This window comes from Lissotriton vulgaris, chromosome 11 (genome assembly GCF_964263255.1).
Source record: "Lissotriton vulgaris chromosome 11, aLisVul1.2, whole genome shotgun sequence".
In the NCBI taxonomy this organism is placed as follows: domain Eukaryota; kingdom Metazoa; phylum Chordata; class Amphibia; order Caudata; family Salamandridae; genus Lissotriton; species Lissotriton vulgaris.
The window spans coordinates 1,111,890,964-1,111,907,523 of NC_141699.1; the positions used below are offsets into that span (position 1 = coordinate 1,111,890,964).

A 16,560-nucleotide genomic window follows, 5' to 3' on the forward strand; every position below is an offset into this window, starting at 1 on the left:
GTATTAGCAGTAGTATTTGTAGTAAGTAGCAATATTAATAGACTCCGCAGTAGTCATAGGACTAGATCAATCAATCAATCATAGCATTTATAAAGCGCACTACATACCTGTGAGGGTCTCAAGGCGCTAGGGGGCGGGAAGCTGCTACTGTTCGAAGAGCCGGGTCTTGAGAAGTCTCCTGAAGGTTAGGAGGTCTTCGGTCTGCTGCAGGCGGATGAGGAGGGTGTTCCATGTCTTGGCGGTGAGGTGGGAGAATGATCTGCCGCCAGCTGTCACTCTTCAGATGTGGGGGACGGTGGTGAGGGGGTGGTTTGAGGAGCGGAGCTGGCAGGTGGGGGTGTAGAGTTGAATCAGCTGTTGAGGTACGCTGGTCCGGTGTTGTAGAGAGCCTTCTGTGTGTGAGTGGCTGGGGCGAGGGATGTCGAGGAGCCGTTTCAGGAGTTTGGCCGGGGCTCCTGCGTAGAGTGCATTTCTGTTGTCCAGTCTACTGCTGACGAGGGCCTGGGTGACCGTCCTTCTTGTTTCGGTGGGGATCCACCTGAAGATCCTGCGAATCATGCGTAGGGTGTTGAAGCAGGACGAGGAGACAGCGTTGACCTGCTTTGTCATGGAACGGAAGGAGTCCAGGATGACCCCATAGGTTGCATGCGTGGTAGGTGGGTGTGGGGGGTGCTCCTAGTGCAGTCGGCCACCAGGGGTCGTCCCAGGCCGAGGGGGTGGATCCGAGGATGAGGACCCCGTCTTGGCCGAGTTCAGCTTCAGTCTGTTTCTCATCCAGCCGGCGACGGCCTTTATTCCTTCGTGGAGGTTGGTTTTGGCGGTGTGGGGGTCTTTGGTGAAGGAGAGGATCAGCTGGGTGTCGTCGGCATAGGAGATGATGTTGAGGTTGTGCCGTCCTGCGACGTGGTCGAGTGGTGCCCTGTAGACGTTGAACACCATTGGGCTGAGGGGTGAGCCTTGGGGTACGCCGCAGATGATCTCTGTGGCTTCGGAGGGGAAGGGGGGGAGGCGGACGCTCTGTGTTCTGCCAGAGAGGAAGGAAGTGGTCCAGTCCAGGGCCTTCTATTGGATTTCGGCATCGTGGAGGCTTGTTCCTAGTGTGCATTGGCAGACCGTGTCGAAGGCTGCTGACCGGTCCAGGAGGATGAGGGCCGCGGTTTCTCCGTTGTCAAGGAGGGTCCTGATGTCATCGGTGGTGGCGATGAGCACAGTTTTGGTGATGTGGTTGCTGCGGGACCCGGACAGGGATGGGTCCAGGATGCTGTTCTCCTCGAGGAAGCTGGTCAGTTGTTTGTTGACTGCCTTTTCGATGACCTTCACCGGGAACGGGAGCAGGGAGATGGGTCGGATGTTCTTGAGCTCCTTGGGGTCCGCCTTGGGTTTCTTGAGTAAGGCGTTGATCTCTGCGTGCTTGCAGGTCTCCGGGAAGGTTGCTGTCTCGAAGGAGATGTTGATGGTTTTCCGGAGATGGGGTGCGATGATGCTGCTGGCTTTGTTGAAGATGTGGTGGGGCAGGGGTCTTCTGGGGATCCGGAGTTGCTGGTGATCATGATCTTGATGGTGTCGTTGTTGTTGATGTTGGTCCAGGTGGTTGGTGCGGGTGGTGGTCGTGGGAGAGGGGGTCTCCCCAGTTGCCAGGTTGGTGACTGCGTCGAAGCTGTTGTGGATGTCTGATCTTGCAATGGAAGAAGGTGGCCAGCGAGTCGCACAGGTCTTGTGATGGTGGGATGTCATTGGTGTTGGAGCTGGGGTGGGAGAGTTCCTTCACGATGTTGAAGAGCTCTTTGCTGTTGTGTGCGTTGTTGTCTAGGCGGTCTTTGAAGGAGGTTTTTTTGGCGGGTCTGATGAGGTGGTGGTTCTGCAGGTGGCGTTCTTGTGGGCTGTGTAGCTTTCTGGTGATCGTTCATGGATCCAGTTTTTTCGAGTTTTCAGCAGGTTTGCTTGGAGGCCTGGAGGCTTCGGTGAACCAGCTGGCTCTCTTTCTGGTGTGATTGTTGGAGGGCTTCTTGAGTGGGGCGAGGGTGCTGGCACAGTCATTGATCCACTGTCTGAGGCTACGGGCTGAGGCATCGGGGTCGGTTGGGTCTGCGTGTGGGCTCTGGGCGAGGGCGGTGGTTAGCTGGTCCTTGGTGACTTTGCACCAGTGGCAACAAGGCATCTGCTGGGTGCGGTGGTGTGTGGTGGGTTTCCGGAAGGTGAAGTGGATTCAGCAGTGGATGGTCCAGTGGAGTACGGTGGTGCGGTTGAAGAAGACGTAGGAGATGAGAAGATGGGGTCAAGTGTGAGGCCAGCGGAGTCGGTGGGTGTTGTGATGAGTTGTTGGAGTCCAAGGTTGGCAAGGTTGTTGATCAGGGTGGAAGAGTTGGAGTCGTTGTTGTTCTCGAGGTGGAAGTTCAGGTCCCCGAGGAGGATGCAGTCCGTTGACGCGAGGGCGTGTGTGCTGATGAAGTCGGCGATGAAGTCGCTGAACTGTGGTCGGGGTCCGGGGGGGTCTGCAGATGAGGGTGCCTCTGAGGGTGGTGTTGGGGTCGGTGTGGATCTGGAAGTGCAGGTGTTCGGTGGTGCTAAGGGTGTCGTCTGTGTCTGTCGAGATTTTGAGAGTCTTTCTGTGGACGATGGCAATTCCTCCTCCTACTCAGTTGGTGCATTCCTTGCGGGTGATCTTGTAGCCTTCCGGGATGGCTATGGTGATGTCGGGTGCCGAGGTGGGGTTCAGCTAGGTCTCCATCAGGAAGGCGACGTCTGGGGCGTTGGTGTCGAGTAGGTCCACGGTTTGACGGCGTGTTTGCTGGGGGAGCGGGTGTTGAGCAGGATGCATCTGAGGAAGCTGGGTTTTTCGGTAGGTGGGTTGGCGGGCCGGGTGCTGGTGAAGCTGCATTTCCGGCAGGAGAAGGGTCATTAGGTGCGCTTTGGGGCGGTCAGGCAGCAGGTGCGTGATCGTCCGGCGTTGAGTGCATTGAGGGTGCTGGAGTTGTAGCAGAGGTGGGCGTCATGGCGTTTGCGAGGGGTCCTGGCGCTGGCCTCGGTCCAGGCACGGACGGGTGCAGACGAGCTTGCCTTAGGCGGGCCAGTGGCGCACCCGCTGCTCGTCCGGCCTCCATATGAGGGGATGTGGGAGGGGGGAGCAGCTGGGAGGCGGAGCAGGCGGCTAATGGGAGTGAAGGGGGAGGGCCGCAGGAAACACATCGGCAGGAAACGAAGGGGGGAGCGGTATCAGAAGGCAAAAATTAGAGGGCACAGAGGATAAAGTCAATGAGCAGCAATGAGATGTGAAAAAGTACAGCAGTGAGCAAAGTGAGCAAAATAAACATTGGCACAGCAGGATGCAGGCAGTGAGGAGGAGCGGGGCATGAACCAAGCGAGCGGCAGCAGCAGCGGGCTCAGGGCACACATAAGGAGCTGTGTGGCGCTGAGAAGACGACCTGCCTGGTGACAGGGTCAAGGGTAGAAGCATTATTGTACTATTAATATTGTTAACATTGTCACGACTGCTACCATTGCTGGTATTGGCTTTTCTTAATGTTACTCCATTGTTACTACAATTGCTAGTTTTGTTACCAGTGTTGATGTTATTGTTCCTTTTACTTTTATTGATAATGTTTTTTGTCATTGTTAGTTTTCTGCTTAGAAGAGGGAAGCAAGTTAACAGTGTAAACATTTTACTAATGATATTAACAGCCTTGTGAGGCTAACAATAGTTAAATCTGAGTACAACTTGCTGGTCCCCACATTTCAACACTGATGTCATTCTGTCATTGGGAAGTTAGTTGCAGTTTGAACAGGAATTTGTATGTTTGTAACAGTAAGATGGGGCATGGCGTTGGTGGATTTGATGCAGGGAGAAAGGGGGCAGTGGAGATGACAGCCAGAAGTCTTAGATGACATCACTTATAGTGTGCTCTACACATGTGAGCTTGAGGCACTGTAATGTCTTCTCTCTTGCTCATTGTTCCTGACGTCACATAGTCCCAGGAATAGATAGGATTTGATCAGAATTTAGATTTAGGGAGCAGTGACACATGTATTCAATTGTCAGGCAAGAGTTTAACTCGTAAACACCCATATTGAAAATACTACCGCAAGTCTCAGTAGACACTCCTCAGGGAAATGGGCTTTAAACACCCTTCAGTGGATGCACCAAGACCTCTCTCCCCCACCCTCTCTCTCTGTTTCTCTTTCTCTCTCTTTCTCCCGCTTGCTATTTTTTCTCTCTTGCTCCTCTCTCCCCCTTTCTCTTTGTCTCTTGGTTTCTCTATCTCATGCTCTCTGTCTTCACTGCTCTCTCTTGCTCTTATAATGCATATCTTCAATATTGATATCCGTCTATCTACAATTTTCTATATTTCATTCATTCATGTATACACAGATGTTTTGATTCAATAAATTACATTAGTATAAGTAAGATAATTGTTAAATGTTTTGACTATTCCCTTAGAATAACGTACTTTTTAAAGAGAATAAGAATACAAAATACCCCTATTTTTTATATACACTATAATTTTTTAAAAATACACCATTATAAATTGTCATTGATTTGTGAAGTGAAGTCTGCAAAAACAATAAAATAACTTTACGACAGACAGGTCCACTATAATTATGCAATTGTGCAGCTGCTGTGTTTCCCACAAAATTGTGGATCTGCCAAATATGCCACATAAGCCATCACTTCATGTATAATCTGCAGATTTAAGCAAAAACAAATTGTTTCTAGCTCAAATGGGTTGAAAGTTAATAAAATCATGGCCACACACAGTTGAAGGTCATTTTCAAAGGTTGCCTGGTCACCTTTCTGTTGCTTACTTCTGCATTGAGGTGTCAACGTTGCAATAATGATGTGAAACCCTTGCCCTGACAGTAATAACGTGTACAAATGCCAAAGTATTGAAGTAATACTGACACAGTGCGGTTTAATTTTCCTTTTCTTCCCACATAATTTAGTGAACCCGGCAGCATAATCTGCTTCTGCATCATTTCAGTGACCCTAACTATAGATGATGTACATTATTTACTGTTGTTTATCCATGGATTAGGAGACAACATTCAAACAGCTACTACAGTTGCAAAGAAATGTGGCATGATTCCAAAGTACAGTCGGGTGATTCTTGTTGAAGCGCGTGCCCCGGAAGGATCCACCCCGGCATTGGTGTCCTGGCAACCAATCGAATACCCTGAGCAGGCTGAAGATGAGGACACAAATGTGAGTAGTGTCTTACTACCTTGCAAACAGGAAATTCCTAACCCGTGTTAATTTGTGTAACTAGTCCTTTTCAGGGAAAACTCTGGGATTTGACTTCATTTTGAAGTGATTGTTTTTTAAAAAAAAATAATTCACAATTAGATTTTTAACAATATCACTTGCGTGAACATGAATATCAGTTGTGAGACCATGAGTTTTCTAGAGAGAGGGTTACTGGTATTGGACGTCCTTCAGGGGGTTTAATACCTCTATTAGCCACAAAGCTAGTCAGAATCATCAAACAAGTACACACAAAATGTGATTGGATACAGGAATGTAAGGTTGGCTTGTTTATCAATTCTGCAACAATTGTGAATATGATTGTTGTGAACGTATATGTGATTCTAGGTGAAAAATATTCCAATAATAATAGAGATTTTTTTCTAATGAAGACTTTAGTAATATATGTGCAATGTTTCCAAATAAGCTGATAATGATAATGAGGGATTTTAATTTACGTCTGAGTCCTACAAAGGAAGGTCTATGCAAGTATGATCTATTAGCTTCTGTAATAGGGGATCTCTGTGTATAGTCATAATCTGTGAATAGTCCCACCCATGTGTGTGGACCCTGGAGCAATCGAAATAGGGAGGAGGCGGTGAAGGAGGCTTTGGTGTTCGAGGCTGTGGAGGCGACAGGCGAGGAACCACCGGCTGCGCTAATTCCGGAGACCTAGATGGTGAATAAGTCCTGGAGTATTCCAGGTCCGAGGTCCGAATCACTCTCGTCTTCTTGCGAGCAGGCCTCAAAGAGGGTGCCGCTGTGACCGAGGACTGTCCGATGTGGAAATGCTGAGCACAGAGGGTGACTTCTCCTTGATGTCAACTTCTCTCTCGACGTCGACTTCTCTCTCGACGTCGACTTCTCTCTCGACGTCGACTTCTCTCTCGACGTCGACTTCTCTCTTGATGTCGACTTCTCTCTTGACGTCGACTTCTCTCTTGACGTTGACTTCTCTCTTGACGTCGACTTCTCTCTTGACGTCAACTTGCCCCTAGACGGCGCTGATCTCCTTCTCCACGTTGACGGCGAGCGGTGGTGTCGCCTCGACGGCAAGCGCGGATGTCTTCAGGACTCAGATCGACGACGATGTGTCAACGTCTTCTGTGATGTCCTCGACGTCGACCTCGTCCGAGATCTCGACGTCCTCCCCCTCGACGCAGATCGTCAACGTCCTTTAGACCCAGAGCCCTGGGTCAACGGGGAGCATATCGTCATCATACCTTTCTACGTCGACCAGTGCCGTTTCTGGGCCTTCTTGTGACTGGGGAGCCCCAAGAGGCCGATGCACGGGTAGTGGAAGAGGGAAAGGTTTCCTCCATGCCCAGATGTCCCACCTGCAATCTGATGTCTTTTCAGCTCCAGGCCTTGAAGACGGATCTTCTCCCTTTCATGCAGGGCAGGGTCCTTCTGGAGAATGACTTGCAGATGACACAGGAGTCAGGAACATGGGAACTGGAAGACAGAGTATGCAAACTCTGTGAGAGTCTGCCTTGCCCTTCTTCCTGCCACACTCAGGGCACTTGTCAAATAAAGCTGGCATTTTGACAAGAATTAAGTGACTTAGCTGCCCAAAAAAGACAGCAAATGGAAGATAAAGGCCCCAGACTTCGAGTGAAACACTAAACTTTACAAAAAAGCTCCAAATATTTAAGAAATACCAATAAAGGTAGAGCTCAATGCTCGGGGGTCCTGCTAGCAGGAGCCGGAAAAAAGAACTGAAAGTAACTTGCCTTTGGCTGTGCATCATGGGATATCGAGGGTCTCTGGAGGGTTCCTTAAAGGCATGGTATCCTTTTTCCAGACACATAATGACGGCCTATGGGGCTTGTCTGTCCAACTTTTCCTCTCTATCATGACAAAGGATTTTTGTGAAGGGGAGTTTCTCTATGTGTGAAACATAGCAAAATGTGTAAATTTCCATACTATTTGGCTATTCTTTTTCACTTCAGGATGAAGTGCTGGCCAGTGTAGCCTTGTTAATTTCAGGCTGCATTATTTGTCTTTGATTTTCTCTTAAGTGTCTATGCAGGACTGCAGAAGAGGATAACTTAAGAGACTATTTTGATTGCTCCGGGGTCCACGCACATGGGCGGGACTAATCACAGATTATGACTATAACAGAGATACCCATACTACAGAACTGGAGTTACAGGTAAGAAACTACTCCTACTATTATTTCAACAGCAGTAGTCCTAAATTGTATTAGAGCCTACGCAGCTGGTGAAATGCAAAATGGCTTAGACAATTGTGTTTGTATGTTCCAGTGTGGTCATAATAAATCAGATATTTCTGGTGCCCAAACCTTTACTCAGGACAATCAAAACGGTCCTATTGATTACCTCTTTATTTAAGCGTGACATTCTGGTTTTATCACTGAGTATGGAGAAGTGTGGCTCAATGATTAGAGCGGCAGACCCTGATGCAGAGGTCTAGCCCGGGGACCAGGGTTCAATTCCCCGCCTCGGCGGGTCTTGGGCTCAAAAATTCCACGGACCTGATAATTCTCGCCTCGGGGCCTGTTCCAATCATGGAGTCCCACTCTGCAACTCTGGGCAATAGCTTGCTTAATCTCCACAACAGCCCCTACAACGCTAAGGATACCTGGGGGTGCCCAGGAGTGGACGCCTCACAGGGAAAGCCAGGATGGGTTCCACAGCGGTATTCGTACAAGCGCCTTGAGACCCTTGCGGGTGAGTAGTGCGCTATACAAGTATCAATTTTTAATTTCAGTTAGTTCATATAAAAAGGCAGTGACCATCTCCCATTGAGAGCATTTTTATATTTAAAAATAAAGCTTGGAGAAAAAATGTTATCCCTGAAAGTGGCATTTCTAAGATGATTAACAACTTGTATTAATGGCTAATAATTAGCTCTACACTCTCAGATACATGGTACGAATGATTTAGAGAAATCAGTAATGAGTTAAATGAATGTAATTGATTGGTACAACAGATTATATGGACAATTGTTAATTGTTTTAATGACATTTTCAAAAAGGAAAAAATATAATCTTAATAGTGGATTCATGAATCCAAAAGGGAACGTGGTTTGGTAGATGCACATTGGCCTTATTAGGAGTTTGGCAGTCCATGGACCGTGGTACCTGGGTTCACGGTCCGAACGCCATGAGGTTGGCAGTCCAAGCAGCATATTACAAGTTGTGCAGATTGCATTTGGGAAGTCTGCGGCTGAATCGCCGTCAGAGAATAACAGCTTCCATAGGGCAGTACTGGGGAGTTTCACAGTTATCCGTATTTTAAGTTGGCTTTTCCAAAAGCTGACCGCGCCAGTGAAACTGCCAGCTTCAATTCGACTGAAACAGAGATTGACGTGGACCCCTCTTTCAGGTCCCCCCGCCAGAGCAGGATTTTCACCCCGAGGATTAAGGCCCAGTTTGCGGCGATGTACAGGTGAATCCTTTTTGTACCATATTCTCGTTGCCTGGACTGGTCACATATGGGCTCCACTTTGGCAATGGGTAGATGGTATTTTTCCAAATGTATCATGCATATGTGTGCATCCGCACACACATGCAGTCAAAATGTACTCACAGGCATCGATACATCTGGGAAAGTATTCACCGCCACTGCAAAACCTCTGCAGCCATACCACAGGCACTGTGGTAAACTCATAATAAGGCGGTCTGGAGACTGCTGGTGCTGTGGTCTCTTCGCAGGCTCGGTGTTCGGCCAGACAGCTCATAATAAGGCCCTATGTCAAGATATTAAAAAAATGTAAGAAGCTTGAAGTAAAAAAGGGTTTAAAATGGGCAATGATAGGATTAATACAGTAGATTGTGAAATGAAGACGGAATATAAGTCCAGGATAAAAAGGGAGAATGCTCAATTCTATAATTCAAACTAGGAGCAAATGAAATCAGCAATCAGATGAAATGATGCATTGAAAGTTTGGAGATTAGTTAAGTACAAGTCTAGTGGTAAATCTAGTATGTTCCGGTGTATAGTGACAGAAGGCGTTTGGGTAGGTTACTTGAAAAACTCTAATTGGATTAGGGTTGTGACCCTCAGTTGATTCATTTATGAAGAGTTTCTTTCCCTTAAGCTCTTTACAAAACATTATTTCCTCTCTTAATATGTCAAGAGTCGCAGATCCAGATGATCTTCGCACAATAATAATAAAGTTAAATATTGAGTGGTGGGCAAAGATATTCGTTCAGGTACTCCAAAGTATCACTCAAATAGGCCATTTCCTGGAAAGAGACAATTGTTAGGTCTTTTTATGACAATAAGAATGATGATTTGAATCCAAAAATGATTGGTAGTTTGTTTGTTAGATGTTACAGCAAAGGTGTATGTGATATACACCAGTTTTGGAACGATTGGATGAGGCCCATAATCTCATACCTGTTAAACAAGGAGAATTCAAAGAGAGTCATTCGGCTATTAATTCAGGCTTTGGATGATCGTTCAGAAGGCAGTTGAAACATGCAGTAGTTTGTTTTGTGGTTTTGTTGTCCATACCTACTGGAATCTCTAAAAAAACGTTCTGGTACCAGACTTACCTGTGTATATACCACAAACATCTCCAATCCAAAACTGCTTAAACCTGTACTGCTCTCAGATTAATAAGGGCCTAACAAGTGTTTATTTTTCAAGTAAATACAAGAAAGAATCCAAATAGGTTTTTAACGAAATAAAGCCAGGTGATATCTTGAGATTTATAAAGTAAAAGGGGTAGGTGGACTGTAACAACCAAATCAGCATTAAGCAATTAGGCAATACCAGTCACTTATTGTGCCAGATAAGCAAGTGTAGTTTACAAGTGCAACCTATTCAGAGGAGAAGCTTTGGGAAACTGGTGTTTTTTTTCTCGAAAACAGTTTGATAAAATGGGCCAACATAACCTTGCAAATTCACTTTTTCGCATAGACGAGACAGAACCTGCAGTAGACCTCGGTCCTTGCCAGTGAGACCTATGGATCCAACCTACTGGATTCTGGTGCCCACTTTCTAACAAGTTCCTACACCAGCAAGTTGAAGTAGAAATGTGGACTGTATGAGGAAAAATAGGATCCCCAAAAGGTCAGTTGTTTGACCTGGTAAACATTTAATAAGCCAAGAGACATTATGGCACAACGTAGATCTAAAAAATTGCCATGGTCTATTAGCAATATTGAAAGAATTAGATAGGGATAACTGGGCGAGGGTTACATTATACATAAGTGGTACTCTAACTAGAAAAATCTCAATTAAGATTGATTACTTAAAGGTTGTGTTTTAGCCCCTACTCTATTTACACTCTATATCCAGAGGGATCATTTAAAATGACATTCATTTACAGTGGGGATGAGAGATCACTGTGTGTCTTGTCTAATCTATGCTGATGATTTTGGTGATAATGGATAGGGCACAAATTGGTTTATAAGGGAAATTGTCCATCACCACCCCCTTTTGTACCGCTTTTGGCCGCCATAAGTGTGGCAGGGTATGCTCAGACGTGAGTCCCTTGCTCACTTTGCCACTGGATTCAAGCAAGCCGGGCTGAAGACGGCTGGAATGCCAGAAACCGGTCCTCGGAAGCTTGTTTCCGGTCCAGGGAAGACATGGCTTGGCAGTTCGGGCTGGACTGTTCCCATGAGGCACAGGGTCAGACTGATTTGCATATAGCCATGTCTGAACTGGGGTGGCAGAGTGGGCTAAAGAACGGTGATGGATTAAACCCATATCTTTTGACTGGGTGTGAGTGTTTGATTGATTCAGATGCTCCGTCCATCACCACCCCCTTTTGTACCGATTGCTCAGTATGCCACCTATATCAAATGTGCCTTTCTGCCAGTGAACGGCTCTCCTGTGGTGTTTGTGTTTTTTTTCCAGGCATAGAGACAAATGGCCTTGGGTTTGGTGCAGAGTTTTCCTCTCTTAAGCAGGCTGTCCTGGGGGATGTAATCAGCCGTCCTGAGCTTCAAAGGGAAGCCTCAGCACTTCCCCACCCCCTTCCTGACTTCTTAGGGCTGCCTTATCTGCAACTGTCAAATGCAGTTCATGCCTAGGCCTGCCTGCCCTTTGTTACCTTGACACTTGGAGCCTTCCATGGAAAGGGGGATGTTAGACAAAATGGGTATCTCCCTCACACAGGCGGTACATGCATCAACTTTGAGGAAGCAAAATAGTCATCTACATAAGACTACAACATGTCTCCAGGCACCTTGTCCGCGTTCTTTCATATAACAAGATCATTCCTCTTGTTATAGGAAATGCACATAAAGGCTGAAGGTGGCTACGCCATCACTGATGAAAAGGATTACCATTTTGCAATGAGTGGAAAAACCTACACTAATTTGGAGAAGTATTTCTACAGTTTGCTGCCGAAGGTAAGCGCCCCTAATGAGTGAGCAACTAAACAGCTATAATGTGTCATGTTATGTAGCAAGAATTTGCATCGCACATGTTTGATGTTTGCATGATCTACCAGAATTACTTAGCAAAGAATTTAAGTTAAGCTCTTTGTAGTGATAACAATTGTTCATCTTTTTTTTTTAATACATTATAGCTATAAGTGAAAACCATGAATATAGCATGGTGTAAAATAACTACTATGGATTAACCTACACACATCCTCCTTAAGAGTCCATCAAGATGAGATTTCAGTTTATCTCATGGTCAAGGCACAAACTGAAAGCCTGAACATGTGCCTTTCTTTAAAGTAATAAGTATGTGCTTTTAAGCAAAAATATTTAAAAGGATATGTTTGTTACAAAACATCTTTAATATTCAACATTAATAAAATGTACTTGGGTGCATTTAAACTTGTATCAAACGATCTTACCTATTATGATGGGTGACCTCGCTAATTATTTGGTAATGAATTAATACACGCCTAAACAAGTAGTGATATGAATGTATGTCCGAATAAACTAACATATCTGCGATGAGAATCCAAACAAAGCCTCACTCTGCATTAAAGAAATCTAGTATGTTTTTGCAGCAGAATATTCTCATCCCATAGTTGCCAAGTTGGAACATTCATTAGATCAGACCACATCTTTAACATTTCTTCTGCTCTACCACTAACCTTATAACGCAGTGGAATCTTAACGATACTATCCTGAAATTGGTGGAGTCTATGAAATGACAATGGCATATTTTTGCCCACTTGCTTTATTTTCACATTTACAACAGTTGTCCTGCTTCCAATAATTTTGTTTTCTTCATATATACCCTGTTCACAGATATCTTGACAGAACTCTTCTTTTGAATCATTCAGAAACTCTACGTATCCTTTTTATTCTTTCCTAAAATCCTACGGAAAGGTGATATTGAATACTGTCCTGAGGCACACTTGAGGACCATTCTGTCTTCTAGACCCGCTTTATTTATACTTGAGTCCACCAGTGGAATCCTAAAAGCTTTACAGAATCAGCCTTCCTTGACCATGACATCTCCAATCAATAACTTCTTAAACCCGTATTACTCCCATATTATGAAGGACCTAAAGTGCCTCTTTTTCACCTAAATACAAGAAACAAGTTAGCATTAAGCAATTAGGCAATACCAGCCGCTTATTGTACCAGAAGAGCAAGTATAGTTTACGGGGGCAGCCTTTTCAGTGGGGAAGCTTTGGAAAGCTGGTGTTTTTTCCTAAAAACGGTCACTTATTAGCAACGCCAAAAATGCATTCCCTATGGAAACACGATCCTAACTATAACTATAACTACAACTACTCATGCCCTAAGATAACTATAACTTGTGCCCTCACCATGCACTGCTAATTACCCCACATATTACATCACTCAAGATATCTTCTATGACATCATTGATAAATGACTGCAACAGTTATTGATGAGAAAACTGTGCATGTCGGGGTGAGTTATAATTACTTTAGGGCACTAGTTGTAGTTTTTTTAGATAAGTATAACTAGAACTGCTGAATTTCTATGGCTTTGTGTGTGTAAAATCTGAACCTTTCTATAACTTCCCTGCAACCTTTGGATTTTTAGTGAATTTTTACAGTTTATAAATATTCTATTTAATAACTATAATGTCCCCGTAACCCTTGATTTAAAAAAATATATATGTATAAATATATATATAATTTTGAAGGCAGAAAAACGTACCTGGGTCCCTGGGGCCACCATCCACCCCGAGCAGTCTCCAGCGATCCCTCCCTATGCATAGGTGTTTTCTGTTCTATATGTTGATTATGGTCTTTCTATCTGTTTTTCAGTTACTGATGAATGGAACCGTTTTTGCCAGAATGTCTCCTGGTCAAAAGTCATCTTTGATTGAAGAGTTTCGAAAACTAGAGTAGGTGAATATTTTAAGTGCGATTTTCCAATGTATGTTTGAGGTTTTATGTCTGCTCTTCCTTGAGTTTTCCAGTTTAGCCGATCAAAATTAACCCTGGGCCAAGTACTACGCTACGCTCGCGTAGTTTATGCTACATCGTATTACGAAAATTGCACGTAGCACAGTGCAAACACACGTAGCATAGAATAGCGGTCATTTTTTGCTTGCTCGTGGTCCTCAACGTCAAGTTGGCGACGGCGAGCGAGCATAATGACATCCTGGCAAGACTTTTTCCTCGATCGAGTTGCTGATCGCGAGCGTGGAAAATAAACCTCCTGGCGAGATTCTCAGCGTGGGGAGGTCAGGTTTTTCATTGCGAGTGGTCGAGTATGCTCGCGATGAGAAACTACCAGTCTGTGTTGAGAAAGCTGCCGCTCGAGTAGAAATCTACTAGAGCGGAAGAAAATGACTGCTTGCACTGTGCAAGATGCGGGTTGCACTGATTGCACAGTGCTGGATGCTTGTCCACACTGTGCAATCAGTGCGAACAGCATTTTGCACAGTGCACTACGCAGTTCAAGTAGCTACGCGTAGCTTGTGTAGTGCGACGTGCACTTTGCGCAGCTCCGCGTAGCGCTACTACGCAAACTACGCCCAGGGTTTATCAAAATGCAAATCAAGGGGCATATTTATCAAAGGATTTGCATCACCCTTGCACCATGCAAGGGGGTGGAAGGACACACAAAACCCAGACAGATTTACCAAGCCGCGCAAGGGCACCCTGAGTGGCCTCCTGTGTGGCTGGATAAATCTGAAGTAATGCAAGGAAGCGCAAGTGGCTGCCTTCCGTTTCGCTGCCCCACGGAGGTGTTCCATAGGTGAGCGTGAGTGTTCCAACATATCCACGCATGGAGTTTGTCGCAGCCACAGATTTACCATGAGTGGTAGACCTGGGAATGTGTCAAGATGTTACCCCTTCCCAGGGGAGGCTTAACAAGGAGATATCTATTTATTTCTCCTCGTATTTTCCTCTTTGCACATGTGCTGCATTCTGTGGCACACATGGAAAGAGGAAAACGCCTCAGAGGATGGTTTTTGTTCAGGAAGATTCCCCTTCTTGCACAAAACCGATCCTGCCTGCATTGGCGCTAGGCAGCATGTAGTGGCCAGCGTAAGGAGAGGACAGGAATGCGCTGTATAAAGTTAGATGTGGCGCATTCCCGTCGTTTATCTCTCATGCAATGCAGTGCAACAAGGTGTCTTACGGTGCTGCATGACATTTGATAAATTTGCCCTCTAACCTCAATTGATCGATAGCATGCCTCTCTAAAGAGAAGCTGGTACTTATTTGGCAACTTTGAAGTAACTCTCCGTAGTGCATCTCAGTGTGCAAAATTAGAAGCTCTTACTTGGTTGAATTATTACATTTATTCCAAAATTGAAAAGCATGCATTGGAGACCAAAATGTGTGTATTTTCAGAACTGGTAAGTTATGCTTGTTAAAAAAAAAATTAATTTCCAAAATATATTTAAAGCTTATATTTTAGTGATAAATTATGCGGCATTGGCAATACTGGTTAACAGCATTCCCTTGATGCCAGGGGCATTGCAGCTATGATTGTTCTGTACTACCAATGTAGAGGTACTCCAAGTTAATAAATACATTTTATGTTAACGCCTTAACCGTGGCGGCAATTACGCCGCAGTGCGGGCATTCTATTAAGTGAGCGGGGCTGCGATGGCCGCTGGCCGTTCGCAGCACTGGGGAGGGAGTGCTCCCATCGGCCGTTGGCCAACGGGAGCACAGAACGGGTTAAAGATGGCAACCCTCATGATGTACTGAGATGATTGCTGCTGGTAATCTTGCATTTTGTGGCCAATTATGTAATCTTGCGTGATGTAGTCACTATTACAACTTTAATAATATTAGTTGGCGGAATGGTTTTCAGCTAGCATGATTGGCTCTTATTACAGAAAAGGTTGGAGACCACTGATCCATAATGTGCGTACTTATGTTGAATAAAATTTAAAAAAAGGTTTCCAGCTCCCTATGAGCAGCAGGACTAGGCACCTCCGTTCCACTGAGCCTGGATTGGGTGACCTTAACCGAAATCTGGGGATCTGAGGGCCTATCATGAATGGGTGCGCTGACCAAATTATGAATGGGTGCGCTGGCCCGATTATGTACGGAGGCGCTGCCACGATTATGAATAGGTGCGCTGGGCCGGTTATGAACGGGTGCGCTGGGCCGGTTATGAACGGGTGCGCTGGGCCGTTTATGAACGGGTGCGCTGGGCCGATTTTAAAAGTGTGCGCTGGGCCGATTTTGAACGGGTGCGCTGGGCCGATCATGAACAGTTATGCTGGCTTATCACAGAGCAGAGAACCTGTGTTTTGTGTTTGCAGTGTGTAAAATGCATAATGGAATTTTTTCATTTCTTGTTGCCACTAAGCAACTAGCCCTTCACATATTCACGTAGACTTATATTGTATTTTTTTCTATTTATTGTAGTTACTATGTAGGCATGTGTGGAGATGGAGCGAATGACTGTGCGGTAAGTGGAGGGAAGAAAGATTTAACATTTTAATTCTTTAAATTTCATTGCACTTTTCTAAAAGCAGGAGGGCCAAACCATTGAGTAAAACATAACAATTATCACTTAATAAAGTGCAAATAGGGTTCTGACTACCCTATTCCATTTTTCAGGAGAAACACATTTACATTTCCCTACTTCTTCCCACTTAAGTAAGCTTTAGTTTTACACACCTATATGCCACATTGGGTCCAGCCTCTCTCCACTTGGAGTCCTGCCTTCACCTGCGCGTCAAGGATTCCAGTGGGTAAATGCATCGCTAATGCCTAGGACTTGCCCTGTCGGCTGAATATTTCTACCTGCAGGACTCAAAGGTCTAGCCACCATTTGTGCAGGAGGTGGGGTGAATCTGTCACATTAGTGGTGACAAAAGACCTGTCAAGACATAAATTCTGCATCCTAAATATAATTTACAAAAATAGTATCCTTTTCGGAATACATTTCCAATTATTAACTCATTGGGGTGATATTTTTATCAATT

General features: G+C 45.2%; 1 protein-coding gene across 1 annotated transcript in view; it reads left to right on the forward strand.

Moving 5' to 3' along the window:
- Window positions 1-16,560, forward strand: part of LOC147684264 (putative cation-transporting ATPase 13A4) — a 164,019-nt gene that overhangs the window by 114,949 nt on the left and 32,510 nt on the right. The window contains exons 19-22 of the mRNA XM_086944658.1: window positions 5,031-5,197; window positions 11,451-11,570; window positions 13,424-13,503; window positions 15,998-16,040. Coding sequence (XP_086800784.1) covers window positions 5,031-5,197; window positions 11,451-11,570; window positions 13,424-13,503; window positions 15,998-16,040 — 410 coding nt within the window. The remainder of the gene's footprint in view (window positions 1-5,030; window positions 5,198-11,450; window positions 11,571-13,423; window positions 13,504-15,997; window positions 16,041-16,560) is intronic.